At 42.3% G+C, this 12,766-nt stretch overlaps 1 protein-coding gene across 5 annotated transcripts in view; it reads left to right on the top strand.

Annotated features, from left to right (window-relative positions):
* The window catches only part of LOC146708452 (axin-2-like), a 92,669-nt gene extending 89,923 nt beyond the window's left edge, over nucleotides 1–2,746 (top strand). For all 5 annotated transcript variants that reach the window (XM_085460337.1, XM_085460336.1, XM_085460339.1 and 2 more), the window contains one exon: nucleotides 935–2,746. In XM_085460337.1, the coding sequence (XP_085316463.1) occupies nucleotides 935–1,061 (127 nt within the window). In that variant the 3' untranslated portion in view covers nucleotides 1,062–2,746. The remainder of the gene's footprint in view (nucleotides 1–934) is intronic.
* The last annotated feature ends 10,020 nt before the right edge of the window (nucleotides 2,747–12,766 follow it).

The following is a 12,766-nucleotide window of genomic DNA, read 5'->3' as shown; positions in this document are numbered from 1 at the left end:
GAGCCCGTCTGAGCAGTCGCCACCGTCCCTCCCCCTTCTAGGGTAAAGCCCCTCAGTCTCGGCACGCATCCAACCCATCACACCCACTCACCGAGCCAGGGAAGGCCTCTGCTCTGCTTCCCCCTGCTTTCTTCCCTTCCTGTTGCCTCTTTTTTCCTCTGTTCTCGGCTGGTGATCGGAAAGCTGCCCGAAGTGTGTGTGCATGTGCGTAACAGGGAAACATAGTACGTGTGTGTTTACGTGCAGACAGCAGAGCGCAGTCTTGCAGTCACAAGCAGACTCTCGGGCACCTGAAATGTCAACCTGTGTGACAGAAATGCCCTTCATTTGACAGCCAGCCCAATTATAAGCCATGGAGACACAGAGAGGGAGGAAAGGCACTGAAGAAGAGAGAAAAAGAGAGAGAGAGAGGCTAGGGGGGGGGGGCTTAAGACAGCGTCTAATTAACCCTTCAACTTTAATAAGGCCTTACAGGACAGAAAGGCATTTGCAGAATGGCTAGCAGTCAGGATGAACAAGTGGATGAGCACACATAGATGAACACGCACACAAACAGGCTTTTTCTAGCAGCTTGAATTATCACAGGGAGTGTGTAAACGGAGGGTTCAACTCTGTTTGCGCAGCGGTGTGATGTGGAGTCAGGCTCTACCTTTGAAGTGAGCAGGGATGGCATTGAAGGCTATGACTAAGTTGTTTTGAGCAGGATCCATTTCTGGCTCTCAGAGTGTGTGTGTCTGTGTTTGATTTGGACTAAAGGGAGTTGTGCGCGAGCGTGTATATGTAAGTAGTCGTGTAGGTGCCTCAAAGCGCTTTAAAACGCGATGAAATACATCAGATGCATCCTGCTGCCACTCTGTCAGGTTTTGTTTGAGTTCTCACCTACGCTCCACGTTTTCTAATCACAAACCTCTCTTTTTTGTTTTTCCCTTCTCAGGTACTACTTCAAGAAGGCGAGTGATGAGTTTGAGTGCGGTGCAGTGTTCGAGGAGGTGTGGGAGGATGCCACTGTGTTGCCCATGTATGAGGGCAAGGTCCTGGGCAAGGTGGAGAGGATGGACTAAAGGCCACTTTGTGCCAACCAACTAATGCCCTTCCCCCCACCCAACCAAAAGCTAAATCACTTGAGCAAGAGACTGTAATTTACAAGAACACTCTGGACTCCTTTTTTTTGGTTTCTTTGTTTGTTTCTTTTTCTTAATATTAAGCTAAACAGAGTTAATATATCCAGCACAAGAGGAGCGATTGAAGGAAGACGAGCCAATGAAGTATGCCGAACACAGAGGAGGCGCTGCCCCTCCCCGACTTTCTCAGCCAATCAGCCTTAGAAACACAAGGGAATGACAGACCAATCCAAGGATGACGACGATGACCGGAGGCCAGTGGCGGGCGCGAGACCCCGCCTCTTCTTGAATATAACCACTGAAGATGTAGATGACTGTTGTCTTGTGATGTGTGACAGACTGATGGACTTGCAGGAGGTGAATGCGCAGCGCCACCGACCTGCTCTTAACATTACACTCCAACATCGTTACAAAAACGTCCATACGTGTGCATATACATACATGCATATATGTATATATACATGTATTATATATATAGATGCTTTTTGTCATGAGTTGAAAGTTTTTATTAAGTATTTATTGAAAATGACCTTCCCCCTGTTGTCCCCTCCCCCGAGTCTTCTTAAACCTGTGTTCCTCGCCCTCCCTTTTTTACAGCCAATGGGTAAGCTGCTTTGAATATTGGGAGAATACTGTGGTGATATAGTTTAGTGTTCTAAGTTACACAGAGGACGTGACGCTAGCCTAGCACTTCTTATAGCCTTGTAGCCACGTCTCTTAGCGGTGGTCTTGTCCGAGGCGCACTCCCTCCACTCTTTTAATGGTCAATCCCAGTCTTATATGCTGCTGATAGTTTATAATAAGCAAGTTTTTCACACTAGCATTTCCTCTCCCTCGTCCTCTCGGCCTCCCTCCCTCCCCCTCCTTTTCGCTTTGTCTCGATCGACAAAGTTCAATCTTTTTTGTTGTGCCTTTGTTTGTAAACCGGGCATTGCACAGGGATGGGGGGTAGAAACCGTTGTAGATTACACACAGAGACGAGACCCGGAGCACAAGTTGCACCACCTAATAATGGCAGTGTTTACAGCCCCCACACCAAAATGACTTGTGCTAACGAGAACCAGTTTGGGTCACCGAGAACGACTTCTTTGAGGAGTTCAGCTAGCGTGTCAAAAAAGACAAAAAAAAGACAAAAAAAAGTGAACGTTGAAGAATTATGGCTCCAATATCTTTTGAATGTTGTTACAATAACACCGTATATAGCAGAGCTCCTGTATACATTGTAATTATGCATTCTGAAGTATGGATACCGACACATGTGATGCACACATACACAAACAAAACACGTACAAACACACGATCGCTGGTGTTTTATGAGTACAGCACCTGTGCCTACATGGATGCCATACCATGTGCTACCCTGTTTCAGGGTTTTAATATATATCCCTTGGTTTTCAGAAGGGTTTTATGTTGAAAAGATATTTTTATGCTTTTAATATCCTGTAATCATGTTTTGGTGTTTTGTTTTTACACCACAGCCTTTTTTTTGTTTTGGTTCATTCTATCTAAACTGTAAATTATACATTATATAAAGAGTTTCATTTAAAGATTTACATGGACCTATAATTATTGTAATTATTGAGAGATGTAGCCTTTATTAAAGTTTTATATTTTTCAAATGAAAACTGATGTGCTTGGAACTGCTTCTTTCCTGACTCAGAATAACTTATTTTTATTGCTGCGCTGTGAAAATGACTTATTTTCACAGCGTAGCCATATTTTTCAGACAGTTATTTAGACATGATACAAGTTGACTGGAGTGTTTTGTCCACTTAAAGAAAATTACAGTGCTACAGTCGGTCTGGGACATGTGGTAATGCATAAACAGGGGCTGTTTTTACACATGAACCTCGGACAGTGTGAAGGGAATTAGGTCGGGACATTGTCCAAGTTGCTCTTTCTCACGTGTAGCGCACAGCAGGAGAGCATCTGCTTCTGATGCGGACTATACTATTTCTAGTCAAGTATACTACTAGAAATACTCTGTGGTTTTTTTGTTTTGCTGGTGTGTTTTTTCTCAGTGTGTGCTGCCTAAGTAAAACGTGCAGGAGGCAGCACGTTGCGGGCCTTGTCGTTCGATAAGAAGTCAGTTACCTGCTCTATTCTCACATGGCCTTTGTACCTGAAAGCTGGCAGGTCAAAGAACATGTAATAGGCGTTCCCATTGACATTTAGCAATCTCTCAAAGAGATGAAAATGGCCATATTTACATAGCTTAGACACCGGGCTTCTTGAAGCTGTGCTCATTGAAAAACTCAAAACTGAGTAACTCGGCACCTTCACACTTTTAAATTATCGTATAGTTTACCATTTCTACCCCAGAGACCCCTTCACAGAAACCAGGCAATAACTGTTAAGAAAGTGAAACCACTCCAAGAGTTCTACTGTAAATAAAACGGGTGTAGAATTTGTTGTGCTTCATTTCGGTTGAATTACATTTTAGCATTGTTGCAGTCGAGAGTTGTGAGAACTGGTTAACATCAGCGTTCGGTTCAAAGTTCCCCCACGCCCAAAGGTCTTTATTTTGGCCTCACAGACATGAAACCGTCATCAACTGAGTTTCTAGATGTTTTTGAGGTGACAAGGTCAAAAGGTAGCCTTAGGCTCAAGGTTTTAAAATCGCCTTTCGGGGTGTTTGAGTCACCTTGTAGTTTAACACGTAACAGATTCTAGTCAGAGACCTTTGTTGCGTGTCATAGCTCTGCATGTGAGGTCAGGTCAAATGTCACACTCAGGTCTTTGTAGTTTTCCTTCCTGCTTTTGCTCTTTGACTAGAAATAGAGAAAATGTTACTTAAATAACAACCAGTGCTGGATAAAAGAAAATCTCACCTCATAGCACCGTACAGTTAAATGATGTACAACGATGATGGCAGGATTCCAATAAGTAGGCCAAGAGTGTGGAACCTGTTGTTAAATACTCACAAAAATGAGTCTTGACAGTTACCTGCCTTCTCTGTAACCTTCACGTCTTAGTAATGAAGAACATAAAATGTTGTTATCACCATCAAAGAAGTACAGTATCGTAGCGCTGTGATCATAGCGCGGTGCAGACTGAAGGTGGAGAGGTGACTGAATTTGAGCCGAAAGTAAAACAAAATAAACGAGTTATTCTTGTAGTCTCTTCTCAGACGCATCACTTCCAGGAGTTTCAAAAACCTAAAAGACACAATTTTGTGCTGAAAATAAAATACAACTTTAAATTCACAGATGCCAGCTGCTAATTCACAGCGCAAACAGAAATCATTGAAAGCTTGTAACCTTTTGATGTGCTGCAGACCCTCGGTGGTTAAATGTGTGGGTCCCGTATTCAGCACTTAAATGGAAGACATTAGGCATGGAAATGAGGGCATGGGCTAATTGGTCCTATTAAAGAGCAATGAGAACCAGCGCTACTCTCTGACAGTCAACACAAACATTAATGAAGCACCCTGCATCCCCCATCAGAGGGCCTAGTCATGTTTGCCTCAATTAACTGGCGTTATTTCAGCAGTGGGGGGAAGGAAAGAAATCATTTAATACCAGGAATAACTCGATGGTGGGGAACGCGTCTGCCATGTGCACACTCACTCACTTGTTACAACTCAGTTGAAACTGTTGACATAAGCAGAGACTTGAAATGGTCAGAAAGGTAGCCACATAACAAAGATAACAACAGTCATTACTGACAAGCTTTCACTTCTCATTAAATGATCTTCTCATTTTTTCCCCCTCTGCAGAAGGAAAACAGACAATGCTCGCCACATCTGCGAGACACTGCTTTTCCTTTCCCAAAGCCCCTTTCTTTAAACGACATTTCTGCAGCTGAGCAGTTTGTATTTTTAACACCGCAAATAGCAGATTAATTCTCCAGCCTCATCAAAGGCACTGAGCTGTGAAACTTCAATACATAATCAATGCATTGCATACTCGCCCAACCTTGAAATCAATTCCTCCATGCTCTAAACTCCACAATAAGGAACTGTCTGGAACGGGGCAGGTGTAAGCCTCCGCCCTTCTACCCCCGCCCTCGCCGACTCTTCCCAACTCTATTTTTACAGCTTCTTGGGGCTCCGGCTTTGAAGGGAAACCTATCCAGGAAAATTGCTTGCATTTTTCCCCACTGAAGCGCTGATAGATGGACATTGACTGTCGCATTCCCTCTCCTGCCCATCAGGAGCCCCTGCTTCTCTTTTCCCTCCCTGTCATCTTCGCTCAGCCTTTCTATGACATTCCAGTTCTAATAGTTGCTTTGTTGAAGTGCTATGCAGGTTATACGGGCTCTGAAGCTTCGGCTGTCACAGAAACTCGCCTTTCTTCTGCTGCTTCAGACTTCTTTAACTCAAATTTTAATTTCGTTGAAGCGTGCAACTCTTTCTATCTTTTCATCAGCGGGAAACTTTTCTGAGTTGTAACTTTGATTTTGGTTGGCAGCACTGCTTTTCTTTCCCGCCACCCTGTACGCCCTATATGTCCCATACGCTGCTACCTTCATCTCCGTCTTTTCTCCAAACACTGGCATTCGTTTCTCCTTGCATTGTCGTAATTGGCATAGCACGGTCGGGGCTATTGTAAACATGCCTGTGTGAGACTGGTATAAAGAGGCACCAGTCACTCCCCAGGCTAAGCTAGTGTGTGAAGCAGGCAGGGGCTGCTGCCTATTGTGCTGGTGAAGCCTTTGTAGATTTGCAGTGGGCCCCATTTTAATCGCCTTCTCATACACCGCCTGCCGACTCGCTTTGCATATTTAATTGCCAGGTAAAATCATTTTGTCGACAATCCGTTTAATTATTTGATTGTACAGTAACCGTAAAGAGTGAGCGAAGGGAAGTGGAAGGGATAAAGGGGGATAGAGAGAAGGCGAGAGACAGAGTGAGAGAGAGAGCAGCAGGCAGCGGAGAAAGAAAAGGGGTCTGTTGCCAGAATAGACATCAAAGCCGTGCCTTGATGTTGATGTTGAATGGGCATTAATGGTTTCTGAAGGCAAGAGATTGCAGAGAAAAAAAAAGAAAGAGAGAGAAGAAAAAATAAACCCTCCTTTTTCTCTGACAATCCCGCCAGCCATCTCAGTAAATGCATAAACACTGAAACCCGGTGCCAGATAGAAGGGGTTGAACAGAGAGAAAGAAAGTGAGAGAAGCCAGTTGGCTTGTTCACTTTCACTTTCATTTCCTGTAATGACTGAAGGGCGAGTAATGAAGAAGAGGTGGGTCAAATGGACTGATTGGAGGTGATTAGGAGACTGTCAGCACATTAAACCTTTAGGTTAAAAGACCAGAAGATTCAAATCAGCGTCTGCTCACTTATCACAAGTCACAAGGACCCAAAAGAACAATACATTGGGTTGTGTTTCATCCCACAGCTAACTAATGTCCTCGCTTTTTCTTTTCCCGTGCACTGATTTTGCAAATCCATAAATGCAGGGAATCTTCTAAGGGAGCACTTTAACTGTTTGATCCACATTTTAGAACTTCAATAGACTGCAATCAAAGAAGTGGACGTAGCCCGCAGGTATGAAGAGTGAAGCCAGTGTGTACTGCTTTCCACCTGCATCCTTTAAATTCTCAGGAAGAGAATCTCTGATTGCAAAAAGACGTCTGTACAGAAAGAGAGCATATTGCCCTTCCTGCTACTAGATTAATTGCCACAGTAAAGATTTTCTGTAGAGTTGAGTGCTAATTTCAGGAAGCTAAAGTCTTCTGCAACACAGTTTGATGTGTAAAGATTGTTCCCATTTAGACTAAACTGGATAAACAGAGCATGCTTTGGGGTGTTGTTACATTGTGATTGACAAGTCACTCCCACAGCAACCTGTCAGTCAGGTTTTAGGCACTGCAGTGCCTATCATGACAATGCTTACATTTAAAATAGCCCTGAATAATTTTTTGGCTTTTCACTGTGCTTTTGTTTTAAAACTCACAAGTGTGTTTTCAGTTCAGCAGGGTTGACAGAAAACGTCAGTCGCTTGATTTTCTCAAGACAAGCTCAGCATCTTAGTCAATATCACAGCTAATGTAAAAGTAGATGTAGGTGTATGTATATAAAATGCAGTAGAGTATAATTCAGAAGGATCCGGTATGGCAAAAATGTTGCACACCTGTTGCAGAGGAGACTACACTTGTGCCTCCTAACTTCAGTCAGCTGCAAAGCCACACTGACACAAACATAAGTCCAGGAATGTCAGCTAGTTTGCCTTGTAAGCGACTGTAATTGTGTTCCACTGGTGTTAGGGCTGGTATGTAATAACAGCTACAGCTGCAAACTGTAACCTAATAGGGTTAAAACAGTTCTGGCATTTTTAGATTAGAGTATTAATCTCTTTCTTTAAGTATTTGACATTACACCTGATTTCAAAAAAGTCAAATGAGCAGCAGCCACTTATGTGCACTCACTGCTGACCATCACAGCTACCTAGAATATACAAGGCCCTCTTATATCCTTCAGAACAACCTTAATTCATGGCACAGAAAGGTGTGTTGCACCATAATGACTTTAATATTGTCTCACAGTTGTCAGCTGCGCATCCATGATGGCAATCTTCCATTCCACTGCATCCAAAGGTGCTCAATTGGACTGAAATCTGCTTACTGTACAGCTAAGTTAAAGGTTTGTATTTTTTTTTAAATTTCATTTTGGTTTTATGGTTTTAATTAACTTTAGTGAACTTTAGTAAACTAGTAATTTCTCAAAAACTCCATGTGTCACCTGTTTAAAACTATACATTTTGGAGAAGTTTGCATTAAATAAGCTACAATTTTTCTATGCTTTACTGCTGACGGCTGAAAAAGTGGGTGAATTGTGAAAGCATGTAAGAAACCACCGACTGTGCAGCAGCAACAGATTTAAAATCTTGCTTTACTCATTTAGAAAAAGCAATCAAAATAAACAAATACGATTTGGGGATTTTTGTTTCTACAGCTGGCAACATTTACACACTGGAAATGATATGAAAGTAGGAAGATTTTGGCATCAAGTCAGTGGAGAAAAATATGAGACTACTTCCTCTGCAGGACTTAACAATGCAACATTTGCATTCGTGAAACACCCCAAACAGTGGAAGCTGTCCTCGCTGCTGTCACCAAACACCTGAATGCTGTCTCGTGTTTCATGATGTGTGCGGTGGGACTTGGCTTTTGCGTGTGAACGGTCCAAGCTAGCAGCTTTAACTGCAGCTTACCTCTGAAATTCATCCAAGACCACCTTGATCCTCTTTTGGCTGGCACTGTCGGAGATCTCTCTCTGTCTCTCTTCCAGTCTGTCTGTCTGTCTCTCTCACCCACTCTCCTCTTTTCTCTTGTGTTGTCAGGTTTGCTTATCTTCCCAGCTTCCCTGAACTATCTTGTTTCTCTGTCATTCTACTATGAGGGTGATGTGTATGTGGGTGATGAGGGTGTTTCTGTTATCTGGAGGGAATATTTAGATTCAACATAACCTTGACTAGCAAGTATGCCTGCTGAGCAAGTACATAGCCCTACTTTATTTACTGACTTAACCAGACCCAAAAATAAATCCTGGTATGTACAATGATGTGAGAAAGACAGGAGGCTAGAACGAAAGGGAATTTTTCTTGACTGTTGATACAATCCTTTTTTTCTAGTTAAATAATAAACTGGTAGTCCAATGACACCCGGATTTATAGTTCATTAACTACCTGCAAGCAAATACATTTTCAGGAAAATACAGAAGCCTTAACGCAATCTGTAAGCAAGGTGGAGGTGTCAGAGTCCACTTCAACTGTGCTGATGTGCTTCATTGGTACAGCCAACCCCATTTCTAAATAATCTATCTAATTAAAGGGATAATGAACTTTTGATATTATTTCACATAGTTGTTCTACTCACGTGGCGCACAAAGCAGGAAATAATAACTTTAGATGCACAACTGGGAATACTCTTTGTGCTTCATGCCAGGATGCTGCCAGAATAAAGCATGCACACAATCCCCAATTGCTAGTAGTGAATGCACTACAATATTAGCTGCCCCACTCACTCTTTGCAACAAACTGACATCCCCCGGCCAGAGAAAAAGAGCTGCTGACATTTTACATGCACCTCTGTCAGATAAGTCCCAGAAAAGTTCAGGAGTGCATGAGATAAAACATTTTGTCAGACAAATTTGCTGTCCAGAAAGTCGTATTCTGATCTAAGAAAAATAAAAAGCTGATTCAACAGTTTTACAAAACAGCAGATGATTAGTAGCTTGATGGACCAAAATAGCTACTAACCAACTTTTCTGAAAGTTTGGGCCTCAAAGGATATCCTTTATTCGCTACTGGAAAAGATACAAGTATGAACTTTTTGTCCTTGTAAGAGGAACTTGATATATTTCTTTTCTTGGAATTTCTGGAAGCCTGAACCTTAAATGCAATTACAAAAATTCTCCAGAATTCTTTTGATGGCATTAATTATCTCTTTCTGTGCCTACAGTAATCACAAACTCAAAGAAGTGTATAGCAGCTTTCCGGCCCACTCGGCTCGGATTTAAGAGCATTCTTTTTGGATGGCATTCGTTCATTTATTTTGGGCTCATCCATCCGTCTCTTTCCCTTTCTCTCTACCTGTGCCAACTCTGTGTCAGCGGTGGATAGGCATTGTCTATTTTGTCTAACTATCCCCTGTTGGGTCTCAACCACCCCCAAGGGAAGCCTGTGTTCTTTGGGCAAGATACAGCTTCGGGCCAAAACCACTGTCAACAAGGGGAACAATTTGGCTGGCTAGGGCCATATTTACAGATTGGTGAGCCACAGCTCCATTTAGCAATGTTCTTTCGTCAGTAAACACCACAGGACGGTATCTTTCTCAGATCTCAAAAGCAGAAACAGATAGAATTATGCCATGCGGCCCAAAGTTGGTCTACTCTGACCGCTGCTTGGACCGCCATTGTTTAGAAGTTCAGAATGGCCAAATGATCCGATAACACAAGTTAGTCATGGCACGTAACGTTGTCCACATTCCTCAGTGACCGAGGAATGCAGTCCCTCGAAAGGCTTCGCCTGTGGCCTCAGTTTGGAGGGTGTGTGGTGTATTTTGAATCCGTTGGACTCTTTTCTTGTACCGTCCTGAATATTGGGAGGCACTTTTCTAAAAATACATTGATTAAGGTATTGTGGTTTTTCACATGAACGCTTGACTCAAACTCCCTTAGGGACGCTGTACATATACAAAGTATGTTAATGTGTCAATACATGGCAACCCAGAGTCTTGTTATCACATTGGCCTACATTACACAGTGGGCAGATTGGTATGCAAACAGAGAACTGGTTTGGAGTTTGGGGTCAGAAAAGGCTTTGAAGCTAAACATATTCTTACAATAAAGACATATTTGGGATGGATGCGACCCATAAACCAGTACCAGTCTGTCGCCTATGAAGTCTGGTCATGAATTGGTGGTGTAGACAAGAAGGAAAATGTCAATCCTTTACGGATAAAAGCTGCTTCTGTGATTCTAGCAGCGTTTTTGGTTGACAAGTAATTGACAAGTAATCACTTGTAGAAAATTGTCTTTGCTGTAAGTTTAGCAGAAAAGCTGACTCAGATGTCTGTGACACTCATTCACTTGTCAAGAAGCCATTAAACTTTAGCAACAATAAAACTGCGGTCTCTTGGACAAGACTCGCTACATTGTTGCCGTTGTGGTTGTTGTTTTGTTTGTCTTGCAGACAACTCACAATGTCTTTTTCTTCTTTTTGTTTCTCTTGCTCTTTTGTACAAACAATAGACTGTATAAAAAAGATGGACACAGCCCACTGGTTTGATGACCTGCTTGAAATGATCATCTTGGCTGTTGCCATCTTGCTCATAAGATTTTTTTTCTTTTCTTTATTTTCCTGGTTATTATGTTTGAAAAAACTGGGGTGGTCTTGCATTTGAGCACTAGATAGAAACATGTTGACAATTATGGTCAGAGCACTGGTGTCATTAAAGATTTTGCATCTTTTATAGCCACAGAGGAAATAAATGAATCACAAGTGGAAACAAGTTTGTAGAATATCTTCAGCTCATGGAGCAAATCTGTCAATAGCCATAAAACCCAAACTTTCTTACCCGAAAAGCACCAGACTTACTTGATAAATCTGAAAGAAAAATGTTAACAGCTTGAGAAAAGTGCTTCAAGGCAGAGGAGGTGTGAGAGACGTGTATGGCTGAAAACAATAAAATGAAAACCCATATATTATGTTTCACTTGCATGAGAGAAAAGAGGTCAAAGATGTGGACTCTTCCACTTCTCTATAGATATGGCAGTGCAAACTGGTTTTCTTCTGCTATCATCACATTACTACTATGGTTTTGCTTACCTTTATCAAAAGTGCAAAAAGCACACAATAAAACAGCTTGTTCTTCGCATATGTATACTCACACATTGGTTGTACTACCTGTCACTGTTTCTGTTTTGTTGAGCTGTTCAGGATGGTAAGTGGTGTTGGCTAAAGTTACTTTTAAAAGGTAACTTGTTACATGGTAACAGTTCTGAGAGCTGAAAATAATCTGTTACATTGTTACCAACTGAGAAAGTAACTCATTGGAGTTACTTCTGAATTACCAACAGTTAATGCCCCTTCATGTGTTGGTGGATTTTGTTTTCATCCATCCGTTCTCTTCCACTTATCCAATTCAGGGTCATGAGGAGCCTGTCCCAGCTGCTATAGGGGGAGAGGCAGGGTACTCGCTGGACTGGTTGCAAGTGTATGGCCGGACTAACAAAGAGAAACAAACAACCATTCACACAACCATTCACACTCACATCTATGGGTATCTAGAATTATGAATGTACCTAACCTTAGACTGTGGGAGGAAGCCAGAGTACCCAGTGAGAACCCACACAAATGCAGGGAGAACATCCAAACGCCACACAGTGTTGGTGGATTTGAACTCAAGACCTTCTTGCTTTGAGGGAACGGTTTTATTGTTGGGCTAACATACACAGACAGACAACCATTCATACCTATGGCTTGTTTAGAATCACCACTTAATCTAACATACATGTCTTTGGACTGTGGGAGGAGGCCACAGTACCCACAGAGAACCCACACCAACACAACAAGAACATGCAAACTTGACACAGAAGAGTCCCAGCCCGCCTGTGGATTCAAACCGGCAACACAACTTACCACCATGTGGTTGTGTTATTTATCAGTTGCACATAAAGGAGGTTACCATAATGCTTTTGCTCTTAGAGCTTTGATGTTGTATCCACAGCGGTGGATTGCTGTTCGTCGACTGAGCACAGTTTGCTCTTTAATGTCATGTTCTTGCCCCTTTGCACAAAAAATTAACAGTAATTGTCTCTCTCCCCAAGACGAGGATTATATACTCGGTTGGGGGCATGGACAAAGACAGCTGCAGTCACCATGGACGAGAAGTCATTCCTGTTATTGTTCTTTGAAGTCCACATGAAGGACATATATTTGGAGCCTCTGTGGATGAGTCCTCACGGTCGTAGAAATTAGTAAGCACCATCTGATGAGGAAAATTTATGTCCCACAGGCCCAAGCAAACCTTGGCATAGTCATACATGCAAAAATGATTGAAGTTGTAGATGACTCTGTCATTTTTGTCATCTCTTACATGCCGTAAGGTCAAGCAATGGCTGCATCAGTGTACACAGAACAAAACAAGGTTGTTGGTTGTTGGTTTTTTCTATTGATCCATCATGTAGAAGACAGAAGAA

The sequence above is a fragment of the Copadichromis virginalis genome, linkage group LG6 (assembly GCF_057382275.1).
Source record: "Copadichromis virginalis isolate Kocher_CV1m ecotype Utaka linkage group LG6, C_Virginalis_male_GT1.1, whole genome shotgun sequence".
Classification (NCBI taxonomy): Eukaryota; Metazoa; Chordata; class Actinopteri; order Cichliformes; family Cichlidae; genus Copadichromis; species Copadichromis virginalis.
Note: the sequence above shows the minus strand (reverse complement) of the source record. Positions and strands in the feature narration are given on the sequence as shown.